At 35.8% G+C, this 16,081-nt stretch overlaps 1 protein-coding gene across 2 annotated transcripts in view; it reads right to left on the reverse strand.

Moving 5' to 3' along the window:
- The window catches only part of Ano3 (anoctamin 3), a 176,855-nt gene that overhangs the window by 9,953 nt on the left and 150,821 nt on the right, over positions 1–16,081 (reverse strand). For both annotated transcript variants that reach the window (XM_090347982.1, XM_090347983.1), the window contains exons 18-23: positions 12,016–12,052; positions 11,323–11,434; positions 10,555–10,612; positions 6,628–6,725; positions 2,513–2,646; positions 1,550–1,702 (exon numbers count right to left, since the gene is read on the reverse strand). In XM_090347982.1, coding sequence (XP_090204108.1) covers positions 1,550–1,702; positions 2,513–2,646; positions 6,628–6,725; positions 10,555–10,612; positions 11,323–11,434; positions 12,016–12,052 — 592 coding nt within the window. The remainder of the gene's footprint in view (positions 1–1,549; positions 1,703–2,512; positions 2,647–6,627; positions 6,726–10,554; positions 10,613–11,322; positions 11,435–12,015; positions 12,053–16,081) is intronic.

A 16,081-nucleotide genomic window follows, 5' to 3' on the forward strand; every position in this document is an offset into this window, starting at 1 on the left:
GATGTAAAAATAATAAATTATTTAATAAAAATAATTGTTGGAGAGAGTAATTTCTAAATTATACATGATAGCCAAAGTGCATATATGCATTTTGAAATGGAGAAATATAAATGTATGTACTCATGTAGTAATAAAAATACAAGTAAATTATAAAATGGTGATTTTTCACTTCAAATTTCAAGACCATTTTTAGAAATACCTATTGTGCCAAAACCTAGGAAAATGCACACTTATATACTTTCAAAGAGACTGTAAACTGAAGTAGAATTTCCAGTAAGTATATTTTTAAAGTTGAATAAAAAAGTTAATTCTATCTGATGAAGGAAAAGTTGTCCTAGTCAGGAAATAATCTAACTATGCACAAAGATGCTCACCTCAATGTTGTCTAGGTTCTGACACCACCTAACCATATCTAGGCTGATTTGGAAAAAGAAGTTCTAGAACTGGGGCTGGAAGCATGGCTTAGTGGTAGAGTGCTTGCCCAGCATGAGTTAAACGTAGATTCAATTCTTCAGTACCACATACACAGAAAAAGGCAGAAGTGGTACTGTGGCTCAAATGGTAGAGTGCTAGTTTTAAGAAAGTTCAAGGACTGTGCCCAGGCCCTGAGTTTAAGACCCAAGATGAGGAAAAAAAAATAGACACACACACACACACACACACACACACACACACACACACACACACACATATCACTTAACAGAATTCTTTGCAACAACCATAAAGAATGAGTTGAAACTACTACGGTCATATTCTTGCATTCTTTTAATTTCACATATGCTTATGAAATAGCCTGCTTAATATAAAATGATTCTAAACTTAGAATTCATTGTATTCCTTTCTTAACTGTAACTGTTTAGTCAGATATAATTAAATTGAGCCCCACAATAGAAATCCGTTGGTGCTAAGAGCAAGTCCTGTTGTCTTAGTCCATTTATGCTTTGTCAGCAACATCTTGAGACTGAATATAGCGATCCATCTCTCCAGATCTCATATCTGGAGGCTGAGACACCCAAGGTCAAGGCACCATCAGGTTCAGTGAGTCTTAGAGGGTCACATTCCAGGAAATGCCTCCTTGCTATCAGATAACACCCATTATGTCTCAGGTAACCAAAGGCAGAAAGGGAAATGGAGTCCAAACACTCTTACATTTGACAAGAGAGAAGAAGCAAATGAGCACATTGCTCTAGGGCAAGGACACCCATCTCATCATGAGTCCTCTGCTCTCAAGACTTAAATTATGTCTTAAAATTTTTTTTTGCCAGTCCTGGAGCTTGAACTAGAGGCCTGAGCACTGTCTTTAGGCTTTCGTCAAGGCCATAGCTCTACCACTTGAGCCACAGCACCACTTAGGGCTTTTCTATGTCTGTAGTACTGAGGAACCAAACCTAAGCACTCTATCACTAGGTCAAACTCCTGGCCCTTAAAGTATTTCTTAAATGCCATGTTTCTTAATATTATCTGATGCTCAGTTAAGTGCTATATGTACATTACCATTGCATAATTTTTGGCATGAATGAAAAAATAAGATTTAACTTCTCAATCTTACCTATGTCAGTTGCTCGGGCTGGCAGAGGCCTTCGCCACTGGGTGACAAATTTATATGCATCTAGTCTGATTTCAATGATATTGTTTAACAAAGCCAAAAGAGGAGCCAGAGGAAAAGCCGCAACAAAGATAGTGGTAAAACCAAACTGCAATACTGTAAAAGAAGAATACAGGTGAACCAGTAATATAAAAAGTATCATTTATTTAGTGCCACATTGTACCAAAAGGGAGAACTTTACAGAAATTGCCATATTTTTTCCTGAGATGATAAATATGCTTATGTCATTGTATACAAGAGAAAACACAAGCTCATATGTGTCAAGCAAATTTGCTAAAGGACGCAAGGCTAGAAAATATTATAAACTGCAAAGCGAGATCTGAATGGACTAACTGCTTCTGTATAGCATAAAATGAAGAAGGAGGAGGAGTGGGAAGAGGAAGAGGGGGAGGAGGAGGGGGAGGAAATGGCAATGGTGGGGATGGGAAGAAGCAGAGGTGACCTGAAGAAAATGGTGGGGATGGGAAGAAGCAGGGGTGAAATGCAAAGTAGGAAAAGGAGTGGGAGAGAGAAGACAGAAGAAAAGGGGTGGGAACTGGGGCAGGGAAAAGATAAGCCCTGGCAAGGGACTCAAAGTACCAACAGCCATCTTGTCCTTTTTATAGAGAAGAAAACTGAGCTGGGCCCAAGCTGGATGAAGCCTTTAATCCTAGTTGCTCAGCAAGCTGAAATTTGAAGATCACAGTTCAAAGTCAATTCCTGCACAAAAGTCTGTGAGACTCTATCTCCAATTTACCACCAGAAAGCCAGGAAAATGTTATTTCTCTCTTTGAGCAGGATTATATCCTTTACTCTTTTGAGTGAAGTTGCAGGTGGGTTTTAGTGTGTAGAAGATGAGTTTCTTTCTTGAAGAAAAGTCTATGTGAAGTAAATGGGCCAATTAGTTTTTCAGTACCCTGTCCTTACCCATTTCTAAATACTCATCCATCAGTCCATGAATGTTCATGGGCTGCAGATTCCAGTCATTTTCCCACTGCGGGATAGAAGCATCCTGTATGCCACGCTTGATTTTATGTCGTGACCACCAGTTCTGGATCAACCTGTGAGACAGGATAGAGCAAGGACTTATCAGCTCTTACTCAAGCATCAGGTGAACATTTTATGTTTCATTAAGAAAAGAGAAATACCCACTACTATTGCGTTACTTTAGGCATTCCTGGAAGTGAAGCTATTCATTGGTTTCAACATTTTTTAAAAAAAGCATCAAATCTCAACTTTTAAACATTTTATGTGTTTCAAGCAAATTTTGCGAAGCCTTAACAAGAGATAGTTGACCTTAGCTTTATCTTAGGCCCCATAAAAATCTTAATATTACCGAAATTCTTTGCCCATGAACTAAGATGCTCCTTAATATCAAGTAGAAAAGCATCCGTTTCTATTTTTTTTCTTTGCCCACCTCCATGTATAAAAATACCTAAAGTCTTCTGTGGCTCATTGGATCTGTGCTTTTTATTGCTCATAACCCAATATTTTCAGGGCTGTGTTCTGTAAAACCTGAATGAAATTATGCTCCACAAAACAAAACAAAAACAAAAACAAAACAACAAAACAAAAAACCCTGACCTGTAGCTAAGATTTGAAGAGACCTAGATTCTAGTACGCATCCTGAAATGTGGATATATCAACCCACCTGAGTTTATATGTGTGAAGACTCTAAACATAAGTGGTTGTATTCTCTTATATTGCAAGGAAAAACAGTTCCCCAGTAATAGATCTGTTGATATGACACTATCCATCATAAAAGGAAATAACAAACAAGGTGGTTCATGCCTGTAACCCTAGCTACTCAGATCTGAAAACTGTGATTTGAAGCAAGTCAGATCAGGAAAGTCCCTGAGACAATTATCTCAATTAACCACCAGGAAACCAGAAGTGGCACTATGGTTCAAAGTGATAGATTGTTAGCTTGAGAAAAAGAGCTCAATGACAGCACCCAGGTGCTGAACTCAACACCCTGAGTTCAAGACACATGAATGAAGAAAAGAATTAAAAAGGAAGTAAATAATATCCTTACCCTGCTGGGAATGGTCCTGAAATTTTGTAATTCAGAAATATTTTGATGTATACACATTGCTTCTTGGTAAGGAGTTATTTAAGAATTTAACAACAACAACAACAAAACTACCTCTAGAGTGAATCTCATCAGAACCATTAAATATCATTCAATAAAGTTGAATTTGAGTAAACCATGGCATGAAGCTTTAGTGGCATTTGAAAGAGCATCCAGATCCAGGTATTGCTCTAATGGGAGTTCACGGAGGTTGCTTCTGGAATCTGACTAAGATCTGGCTGGATCCATGAACTGAGGCAGGCCTGCTTGTTCCTATTTTTGTGCTTCTAGTTTTGGCTTTGCAGAAAGTATTACATGAAGTGAGAGAATTTTGGTCCCAAAGTGTGAAAAACACTACTTGGATGATTGAATCTATTCCTGCTACTTATTCTTTTTTTTTCTTCTGCCAGTCCTGGACTTGAGCTCAGAGCCTGAGCACTGTCCTTGCACTTTTCTCAAGGCTAGTGCTCTACCACTTGAGCTTCGGCACCACTTCTGCCTTTTTTTTTTCTATGTATGTGGAATTGAACCCTGGTCTTTGTGCACTCTACCACTAGGCCAAACTCCCAGCCCCCTGCTACTTATTCTTTAACAGGCCTTTGTCTAGGTGTTGGGAAAATTGCTGCAGAAAGTTTCCCACTATGGTGGCTTTACTATTTATCCAATGTAGAGACCTGGTGGACTGCTTGAGTAGGAGGATGGTTAAATGTGTTTCTAAAATACTTACTGTTTCCTATTCCAACTGGTAAGTCAAAGATACATTCATAACAAATGCTAGGGGCCTTTCAATCTCTATCACCACTCTCTTTTACATTTAGAAAAGACTTTCTTTAATTTGCTTGAATATTGAGAATTTTTTTTTAAATCACCTCACAAAACTGTTATGTTGCCAGGCACCGGTGGCTCAGGCCTATAACTCTAGCTACTCAGGGGGCTGATAGATCAGAAATGTTCAAAGCCAGACTCGATTGTAAAGTTTGTGAAACTCTTATCTACAATTAATCAACAGAAAACTGGAAGGGGCACTTTGGCTGGAAGTGGTAGAACATTAGCCTTGTGCAAAACGATCTCAGGGCCAGCTCCCATGCTCTGAGTTCAAGCTCTACAAAACAACAAGAAATAAATAAATAAAAATAAAAAATAAATGTTATGTCATGCTGGTCATGGTGGCTCATGTCTGTAATTCCAGCTTTTTGTGAGATGGAGATGGAAGGATCACAGCTCAAGGCCAATATGAGCATAGAAGTTCATGATACTCCATCACATTTAGTGGTTAGGAACAATGGAGCATGCTTATAACTAACTAGCAGGTGGGAGGTGGAGTCCAGGGTGGAGGTGTAATGCACCTAGTAAGAAAGGAAAGCACAAATAGTAAGAGCGCAGCCCAGGCCAGCCCAGAAATAAAGTGAGTCCCTTTTCTGAAAATAACCAATTCAAGAAGGGGCTGCTAGAGTAGCTTAAATGGTAGAACCTGCTCAACAAGCATGAGGCTCTGAGATCAAACCTCAAGACTGCCTAAAAAAAATCATCTATGGTTAAAGTTTTTTTTTAAAAAAAAATGTGTTAGATCATCTCAAAAATCCCAGTAAAGTGAAAAGCTTTGTAAGTAAAATTAGCAAGGAAGAAAGAAGTAATTAGGGTCAAATCTGGTTATCGTGTAGCTATGGTCTAAAATGGCAAGTAATTTAACCAATGTTTCATGGCAGCTTTCAGAGTTGGTATGGCACCTCCAATTTCCAACTCTCAGCTTAAGAATGTCCTTAATTTGTAGAGCAAAGTCAAAAATAGAGTCAAGGCAATATTAATGGAATAAGACAAAGCTACTTATATCACCAATCAACAAATAACTTTTTTCCCATTGTTTGATCAGGTTTTAGCATGTCAATATCACATTACATTAAATAACTTATATTTAATTGTATTTTAATGGGGAATCTATGTTAACATGTGCAAAAGTGAACAGCAACCATCTGTATAAGCTTTTTTTAAAAAAAGCTGTAATTTTTCCATAAGATAGATTAAAATGCTATTATTATCATAGTCTTTTATTTTAATTATCTGAGGGTTTGTGAAGGAAGAAAGGAAGGATTATAAAAAGAGTTCTAAACATTGATTAAATGTTTTTTCTTGAGTGTATGTATTACAGAAGGGTACAGAATTTCATAGAACAATAATGGCATAATACTCAGTCTGTCTATCAACCAAAGAAATCAGAATTTTTTCCTCTAAAGAAAAAAAAAGAAAGAAAGAGAGAAGGAAAGAAAGAAGAAAAGAAAGAAAGAAAGAAAGAAAGAAAGAAAGAAAGACAAAGAAAGAAAGAAAAAGAGGGGCCGGGAGTTTGGCCTAGTGGTAGAGTGCTTGCCTAGCATGCACGAAGACCCGGGTTCAATTCCTCGGTACCCCACATATATAGCAAAAAGCCAGAAGTGGTGCTGAGGCTCAAGTGGTAGAGCTCTAGCCTTGAGAAAGCCCAAGGACAGTGCTCAAGCCCTGAGCCCAAGCCCAGGACTGGCAAAAAAAAAAAAAAAAAAAAAAAAAAAAAATCCTTGTGCTGCCTAATAAAAACAGAGCCAAACTGAGGCCTTTGTATTGACATTTCCACTATGACCCTGGATTACTATTCTTAACTCCAGAAAACAATTAAAAAAAAGAAAGAAAGAAAGAAAAAGAATTCTACTGGCTGAGTGCCAATGTCTCAACATCTGTAATTCTAGCTACTCAGGTACCTGAGAGTTGTACATCTCTTAGCACTTTTAATCCTTGAGTTAGGTATAATGGTGGGATGCTTCTTAGAGATGTAAGAATTCAGGCTCAGAAACATTCAACGAACACTCAGTCACATATCTAGTAAGGAGCAGAGAAAGAGCTACATCTTAGTCTGCCTTTCTAACTGAGAACATTGCATTTTATTTTAATCACTTAGCACATCATCTATCTAACTCTACACAGATAGGTTTAAAAACATCCTCACGGGTAACCCAGTTCCATAAAGTTGTTCCAGATTTGCTTCAAGAACATGATGACACCCATCTGAAGGCAGAGGTCAATCAAGCAGCCACTAGGATGACACTGGAAGAAAAGAAGAACAATAGTGACCTTGGTTTTGAGCAAGCTAGTTCAAAGATTCTTACCTTTGAGTGGTAGAATAAATTCTAAAGCTGTGTGGCCAAACCTATCTTGTGGATTTTCAAAGAAAAGAAAAAACTCTCTATACAAGAAAAAAAATAGCACATGTGAGAACATTTGGTAGAGAATTTTTTCAGCAATTATGTTGACAAAATCATAATGGCAGCAAGAACAAATCTAATTTTATGTACTTGCTATCTTCTAAACTCTGGTTAGGCACAACCAGAGTTAATAAACAGTATGGAATATTATATACTCATTATGCTTGGGTAATCAATAATTGTATGACATAGATAATTTTCATAGCCTTTTGTATCTCAGGTTAATTTTATATTACCTGAAAGTTTTTTAAATTGCCATATGTCTGATTATGGTGTGGAATGTCATCAAGTCTGTGTTTATCTGATTTTTTTTCCTTATATGATTTGGAAAGCCAGACATAAGAATGAAATGCCACTATCATTATATCATACCATATCAGAACATAAGCAATGATTATTAACCATTAATTGGCTGATACAGTGTTTTCCAGGGTATACTTATGAAAAACTAACTTTTTGTCATTTTTCTTTTGCATCTGTAGAAATGAGTCCCTAAGTCTCTCACATTCTGCTGATGGGGGAGACATTAAATATTTTCTCCTGAGGAGAGTGTATCTACATAGATTAGAATGTAGTTTAACTGGTGAATGCATGACACAAAGTATTTTTCCGATATTATTCCAATTTTCCTCCTCTGCCCTTTTTTGCTTTTCTAGATTTTGAATAAGAGATTATTAGAAACACACTCCCCTCTCCCCACACACACTTCAAGGAACATTAAAACCAATGCATCTTGCTTAAAAACTACTATAAAATATATTTGAGTGGGAAAGAATGGATTTGTTCCATTAGAAATGGGTTCATGTTCTGCTCATGAGGATAAAAGTCTCCGTAGCTTTGATCTGGAGATTCTATTTCTATAAAACTGATATTTAAGAGACTTCAAAAGGAACAATCAGGATATGAACAGAAACTGTTCCAGCTCAGGAACTTAACAGTCTCATCAGAGCCAAAAAGTAAGTTTGCCAATGGTCACACCTCATGAAAGTTTAAATTCTTCCATCCAAGCAAATATCTTCCTTCCAAGATGGATTTAGAAAGCATTTAACTCTGTCAAATACATCTTATAAATGTATTTAGTACAAGGTTTGAAGCTCAATATTTGCTAAGCCACAGGGTTGATCACACATCACAAGTACAAACAAGACATTCATTTTTTTGAGGAGACATAGATGTAAATTAAATTACTCAATGTCATTCAAAATTTACTTATTTGTAGGGGAGAAGGCTATGCCACTTGATACTATTGCATTGCTTTCTATTTATACTATGCTGTGGATGAATAAAATACATACGCACACACACACACACGCACAAACACAGTGTGAAATTTGGTATGTTGATAATTTGGTATTTTGTTGGTTTAACATGCATATAAATAATAAATAATAATATGAGACAGAATATTGAAGATAATCTTAAAATTATGTGATTTGATGATTTCCTGAGAAGAGTAGGCTAAAGTAAAGATACTGGGAGATACTTAAGTTAATATGAAGCCTAGATGAGTTTGTGATTTATAGGGAAACAAAAAGGTTGTTGTTGTTAGTCTACTCCATGCAGATAATGAAAGCCTGGTAAAAATAATCCCCACTTAGAATATAAAACAAGGCCATTGATGAATATGTAAAAAACCTACACATCCATCCCAACTACATCATTTCAAAATCATATAATCATGGACACGAAAAAGCTGAGTGCTCTCACATATCTTTGTATTTAGTGCTTCACCTATCTTAGTCTTTTTATGCTAATATTAACTTACATGTATGAGGCAGCAAACAAAGAAATCCATTAGCTTTATAAATTTCATTATGTCTCTGATTGTGCCTACACATTGTCCTACAATGTTAATAAGAGTCTCATGCTATGCCGTCTAGCCTCAAATAATAATTACATCAACATTAATTTTGTATGCATTTGTTTGCATATCTGAAATGAATGATGGAATCCTATGTATTAAGTTATTTTCTGAAGAATAGTTAGTAAAAATTGCTGGATTGTGCTAGCATATAGTAGTAACTCAATAAGCATTAGCGATTACTTCAAAATCATAACACTAAATTTATATGAAATTTTGGGGATCAGTACATTTCTTCTTTCTAGGATGAATTAAGGAACCCCCTGAACTCTGTCATATACATCCCACAAAAGGGTTCAGTAGGATATCTAAAGCTGAAGAGGGAAGACTATAGTCATAGTTGCAAAATGAAGTTCTTCGTTCTTATGGGGAACTTAGAGACAAATATGTACACACATATACACAGTACATATAGTATGATTGTCACAACTCCAGAATAACCAGTTTCTAGATATTCTGAAATAAAGTGTAGCATTTTTTTCTTATAAACATTACAACTAATTGTAATTAAGATTGTCCATGCACAATCCACCAATCACAAATACTGAGAGCTATTCTTATTACCAGATTATGAAAAATGGAACAGATGTTTATGCATGTTAAACCTTTACCTGTGGGGCAGAAAGGACTAGAATGAAGACTATCAGTATCCAATGATAAAATATTTGTTACATCTCATAGAAATGTCCTATTTTTAAGATTACTGTGTTATCAAAAGGGAGAACAGATATCTCCATTTGCGTATCTATTATCTATCAGGGACTTGATAAAGTGAACATGTCATTGAATAATTCTTATGTGATAAAGCAGGGGATCAATTTTTCTCCCATTATGTGTACATTCTACATCTTGTAAGATTTTTAAGATTTTATGCATACTTACAGTTTTAGTTCACTGATTTTATTTCAAAATACACAGTAGTGTATTGGAAACTATGACTTCTTGTACTAAAGATATTAAGCACTTTTTTCATAAGCATAATTACTATTTTTCTGGTGCTTTCAAAAATTAGCCAGGACTTTCAATAATGATTTCTTAATAAAAAATAGTCAGATTGTACAATATCAATGGTAGCAATAGCCCCTGCATCAATAAGCACATACATCTGGAGATACAGAAATATGAAATATGTAAGAAAAAGAAAAAGAATTCCCTAGTGCACAAACATCAAAAGGAGATCTCTTTTAGATCATTCAATTGGCAGCATCATAATTTCTGTGTGCCAAGTCTAAGGAAGTATGGCCTACATTACAGGTTCGATGGTTGGGCTTCTGGAGGACAGTTCTCTGGTGAGTACGTGCAGCAAGCAGCAGAACTCCCACGTATTTTTTTCCCTTTAGTCATATATTGTCAATCAATACAGAAATAAAAGCCTTTGTCAGATCTGTCTATATGTGTGTCAGTGTTTCAAAAAAAAATTCCTTTCCATTCAAATTTCCCTTTTGGAAAGAAATCTTAACACGTTTAATAGCTTAGAGACCCATGCAATAAATAATTGTTTCCCTAAATGAGATTCTTAAGTCTTTGGAGTTTGTAAACTGCTGAAACAGAGGTAAAGAGATCAAAGGTTAGGATTTTGGAGGCTAACCGTTTGAAACATCATTTCTTTAAATATAAATATAGAATATACAATATATTATAATATATAATAATATATATAAATATATATGTTCTTTTCTTTAACCCAAAGGAAATCTTTCCTATCAAAACTGTGCCTGGGTATTACATTTGTAACCCAGATTCGCAACCATCCACAGCTACTCTCCTGTCTATGCCACCCACACACTCCCACACCCACAAGGTAACTTACTTCTTCCAGTCTCCACCGATCGAAAAGCTTATTGTATTTTCCTGGATGGCCCACGAATCTAGAACAAAGCATTGTAATTTATTAGCACTTAGGGGAAGAACACCTACTAACACATTATACCAAGTGCATGTGTGGGTAGACACAACTGTTCACTGGTCCAATTTGTCCCCAAAGAGTTGATTTTTGTTATGCTTAGACAACATCAAAGCAGATACCTGACTTATGAAGGAGAAAGTGATGCATGAACTGGGTATCCATGGGTCAAGAAAGTACAGACCTGATCACACTTCATAGTTTCACATATCCAGGGACCCAATTAGTGAATATTAGACTATAATGTGCTGAATGGTTTCGTTCAAAATGATTTTAAGCCCTTTACATCTTCATGGCACTACATGGAGTGGAATGTATGTATCTAGTAAGATCCATTAATCTAATACGGTTATTTTCTGCATTTCTCCAAATTAGGTGGAACAAAGAAAACATTAAAGTGATGGGTAAAGGTTTCTAAACTGTTAAATGTAACCCAGAGTGACTCAAAGCTCCTGTCCTCCTTATAAATATAACATTTAGTCAGAAACAGTGGATTCAAATGCAGCATATAGGTTTTATAGTTGCACATGGCAACTATAATTGGTTGTCTTGCCAGAAGTCAGGAATCTTCCAAATCAAAGTCCAAGATTTGCCACCTCTTTGAACTAATTCACAAGGGTATCTGTTAGTAGTGTTTCGGGATCTGGAGAAATATTTTGTATTAAATGGACTTACCTTCCCAAAAAGAAAGCAATGTAGAAGATAGAACTATTTAAATTGACAAATTGGAAAAGGAACATCTTCAGGGCAAAGCTGTTTTCCCATTCAGATTCAGTTCGAGGATATTCTGAAAGAAAAAAAAAAGCGTTTTTACAATCGTAGGGTAAAAGATAAGAACTCTGGATACAGGCCCAGAAGCCCCTTGCTCAGGCTTAGATATAGTGATTTACTGATTCTGCAAGGCACTTAAAATATTGACTTCTAGTGTCAGTCAAATAGGAGTGTCATACCTACAGTAAAATTGAGAAAGGAGCTACAAATAAAATCTTGATGCTCTTCTCAGAGCTGCAAATGCACAATCACGGTTAAAACTATTAAATACAAAAGTAGTCATGATTCTCCTTTAGAGAAATTTTAGAAGTAACTGTAAAGATAGGATCAATCCTTTATCCAAGTAATGCCCAATAATGGGGTCAGACCAGTCCAGAGTTCTTTGAGAACAACAAAACAAAAACAAAATAAAAACAAAATTATTCTGTGTAATAAAATGTCCGTTTTCATAGACCTGACATTTTATCTCAGCTTTATGCCCAATGTTCAGATAATATTAAATTGATCTTTTCTTTTATTGTGATCAATTTTGTCATTTTAAAATGTGCTCACATGTTATTTCCTTGCTATCAAGTGAAGCAGAAAAAGTAGACTTACCTAAATTAGTAAGGAGGTAAGCAATTTTTTCATAAGCCTGTAATAGCAAGAATACATAAATATTATTCTTTTCATTTGGAAAATATTACTATTGTTATTCTTCATAGAAATATTTTTAAATGTTTTTTTCTATTTGTTGCTCATACTAGCATTTGAACTCGGCTTCATACTGTAATATTTCTAAGTAGGAAAAAATAGTCATTCAACTAATCAACTGAGCGAGATTTGGTTTTTAAACTATAGGTTTTTTTTCCTCATACTGAAAGGTAAAGTGGAAGTTTGAATTCTAAATCTGTGTTCAGAATTTTTCAAAATTTGGAAAAAGAAAGTTTGAAAATGTAAAGTTGTAAAGGAAACAAATAGTCTTGGTGGTTATTTGAAATAGAATGACAAATCAACTCTGTGATACTGGTAAGCTCCCAGCACAATAGTTTGTTAGGATACTGCATTTTCATCATCTGTCAACTTTGCCCTACACTTGGAAATGTTACCATTTATACAGATTAAAAAGGTATGTCTGGAGCTGGGAGTTTGGCCTAGTGGTTAAAGTGCTTGCCTAGCGTGCATGAAGACCCGGGTTCGATTCCTCGGTACCAGATACATAGAAAAAAGCTGGAAGTGGTGCTGAGGCTCAAGTGGTAGAGCTCTAGCCTTGAGAAAGTCCAAGGACAGTGCTCAGGCCCTGAGCTCAAGCCCAGGACTGGCAAAAAAAAAAAAAGTATGTCTATCAAATGAACATTCAAATAGATCATTGGGAAAACATATTTGGTAGAGATGTAAGGTTCATATATTTTCAGGTATATGTATTTGTAAGTGAATATGACATGTGCACATAATTCAATAAATAACTGTTTAATAATGACAATGACCTTCCACAATGACATGTAACACTGAAAGATGTGTATCTGTATGCTTTCAGAGTTGTTCATAGTCTCTGACAATTATTTCAATAGACCTAATTATGAGGTTATGCATTTAGCTATAATGTAAATATACCTCTTTCTAAGATCTAGATTATCTGAGACAGAAAGTTTACACTAACTACAAGGGTTTTATACCAGGGATGTATGGATTTGTTATGGATTGGTTTCTACATTAGCTTAGTTCATAATCTGTCATTTTCAGATTTCTAAGACAAGAACACAGGGAAGTTCATTAGAACCCAGTGTCATCACTATAATAATGTTCTTTTTCATTTATAAAGTTAGGAGATTCCTACAGTTTGCCCATGATGTATAATATGATAGACATTATCAACTCACAAGTAGCACTTAAAGAGTTACTTTTTCTCTAATACTGTTCCTCTAGTATTGAGTTGCATGCTTTCATCAGGTTTCAGAGTTAATTCTATTTAAATATAACTGCTAATTCACTTGTTATGTCACAAGTGCATATGTTGGATATGCACTTGGCTTGACAGAACTCTCCTAGCAGGAAGCAACATTAGGATTGGCTACCATGGCTTTCTCCCAACATCTATACAGGGCCTTGATGTATTGCAAGATTTTTGTTTTAATACTTAGTACACAGAGCCTGTCAGCAACTAGCTACCACAAAGGATTATAGTAATCTTTGGAGAAATATTATATATCACAAAAGATATTGTATGCTGATTATATATATTTTGGTGTTGCTGAAAGGCTGAGTCATCTGCTGTAGTAATAAAGCAAAATAACAAGACATGACTCAGAGATCTCTGTCGGAAACATGGCTGGCCATGGGAAGGATGTCAGAATTCGTTCTGAGTTGAGAAGTCAACAGTCTTCCTTTAAAGTCTTATGGGGGTGACACACACAAATCCCCTGGCAGCAAAGGCAGAGAAGGGCAAGTTGTTGTGAAGGTCAGATGAGACAGTTTTTTCAGTGCATTTTATTTGTGCAGCTCAGCTGTACAGCCTCGCTTTCGCTGTGAGAATGAATTCCATAAGGACTGGTAAAGTTAAAGAGACTGCTTTTTTCTAGTTGGATATGCTTTCATATTTGTATAAACTGTTGATATAGACAAGAGCATACTAACTAAATACATTTTTAAAAATGCCAATCCTATGATTAATTGTGTTATTAGATAGTGTCTTCTTTCCTGGTTCAGTGGATTGGCCTCACTTTTTGATCTGTTCGATTCCATAATAACCCATTTTCATTATACTTGGTAATCAATGAAAACTAGGTATTAAGGATAGGTACGTTTATTTTGAGACCTTGAATGTTCAGGGCCAGAGAAAAAGCACAAAAATGTTGGAATATAAAGAAGGAAATAGGCCTGAGATGGAGAAGATCTTAGAACCAGTATAGAGGATTGACATTTGCCAATCTTCCTTTTTCTTTCCTCCTCCTCCTCCTCCTTCTCCCTATTCTACTTTCTCTTCCGTTTCCTCTTCCTCTTCTTATTCTTTTTCCTTTTTAGTTATATTATGTCTTGTGTATGTTATGTTGGTTTCAAAATGAAAACACTTTTTCAGAGGAGTTCATTCCTTTATTAGCTATGCTAAAAAATCTAATAGCCTAATCCTAAAAATTTCAATCTAGTAAAGAACTTCTGTTCAGACGTTCCTATTATTTTCCCTAACAATCACACTGATTTTGATGCCAGAGAGCTATCATGCTGTGATAACATGACAAAATTAATTTAAAAATTGTCAAGCAGCAAGAACATATATTTTGGGAATAGTGTCACATAATTAATTTTTATTAAAAATAAAACAAGATAAGGGGCTGGGAGTTTGGCCTAGTGGTAGAGTGCCTGCCTAGCATGCACAAAGGCCCAGGTTCAATTTCTTGGAACCACATACATAGGAAGTGGTGCTGTGGCTCAAGTGGTAGAGCTCTAGCCTTGAGGAAAGTCCAAGGACAGCGCTCAGGTCCTGAGTTCAAGCCCCACAACTGGCAAAAAAAAGAAATGAAATGCTTGGGGTTGGAGTTGTGGCTCAATTTGTAGGGTGCTTGCCTAATAATGCAAGGCCCTGAGTTCAGTCTCCAGCTCTGTCAGATGGAAAAAGGAGTACTGTCCCATTTTGTGAAATAAAAGCAATTTACAGAAAAGATAAAATGGAGGAGTATGTAATTAAGAAAGAGTAATACCTGAATTCAAATGCTGTCACTGCAAGTTCTTTTTGCTGTTTAGTGAATAATCCAAATAATAAATCTAAGTTTTAACTGTTTTATTTTAAATATAGATTTTCTAGCCCTCCTCAGGCATTTCTAACTGGGATTCAGGGATTTGTAGTTGTTCTGAACAGTTGCAGGTAATATGATGCACACTAAGAATAAGAAGCCCTTAAATTACATTTGTGATCTGTAAAGTTGACTTCTAGTCAAATATTGATTATGTTGAATAACAGAATTATTACTCAGGGATTCCTTAACGGACCTATTTTGAAATGTGTACTCTTTTGTTGCTTATGTGAATTAAGATGAATGCTACAAACATGAGAAACTCTGGAAATATACTTTAATAATGAACCCAATTTTGTGCATATACTATGTGCAAAGCGCTAGGATATTTGGAGAATAAAATACCAAAAAATTAATCCCAAAGTTATAGACAAAATGTGTTTTAGGAATTGAACAAAAAACCAGTGGCAAATTGATGAGGAACTGTATCCGATGCTATAGGAGAATGAAGATTTGATGGAGGGGAAAAACAGGGATGAAAAACATTGTCACAGAATTGAGTTCACAAAGTGACTGTGTAATTCTCCTGATAAAATCTGGTGGTTGGGAGAATAGGCAGTCTAAGAGCCTCCTGGAGAAAATAAAACAGCAAAAATAGATTGTTTAATTCTACATCTGAGATTGAGAGAAAGCTCCCTGGGTGTAGAGAGGATATGAACCTTAACTAATTGTTTTTCAAAAACGGGGATATTTTCTCCAAGGAAACAAAAGAAAATAGGTGATCTTAGAAGAAGCACTGTGAACCTAGAGAGAAGGGTACAATGTAGAGGTGCTGGTACACAGAGAATGTGTTTCCGTGGGCCAAGTTCAGGGAGTCAAAGGGAATGAAGACAACTTGGGACAAAAGAGTGGTTTAAAACCTTCATGGCCTCCTATGCCTGGCTAGCAAATTTAGA

This window comes from Megascapheus bottae, chromosome 16 (assembly GCF_031878675.1).
Source record: "Megascapheus bottae isolate mThoBot1 chromosome 16, mThoBot2.hap1, whole genome shotgun sequence".
NCBI lineage: Eukaryota > Metazoa > Chordata > Mammalia > Rodentia > Geomyidae > Megascapheus > Megascapheus bottae.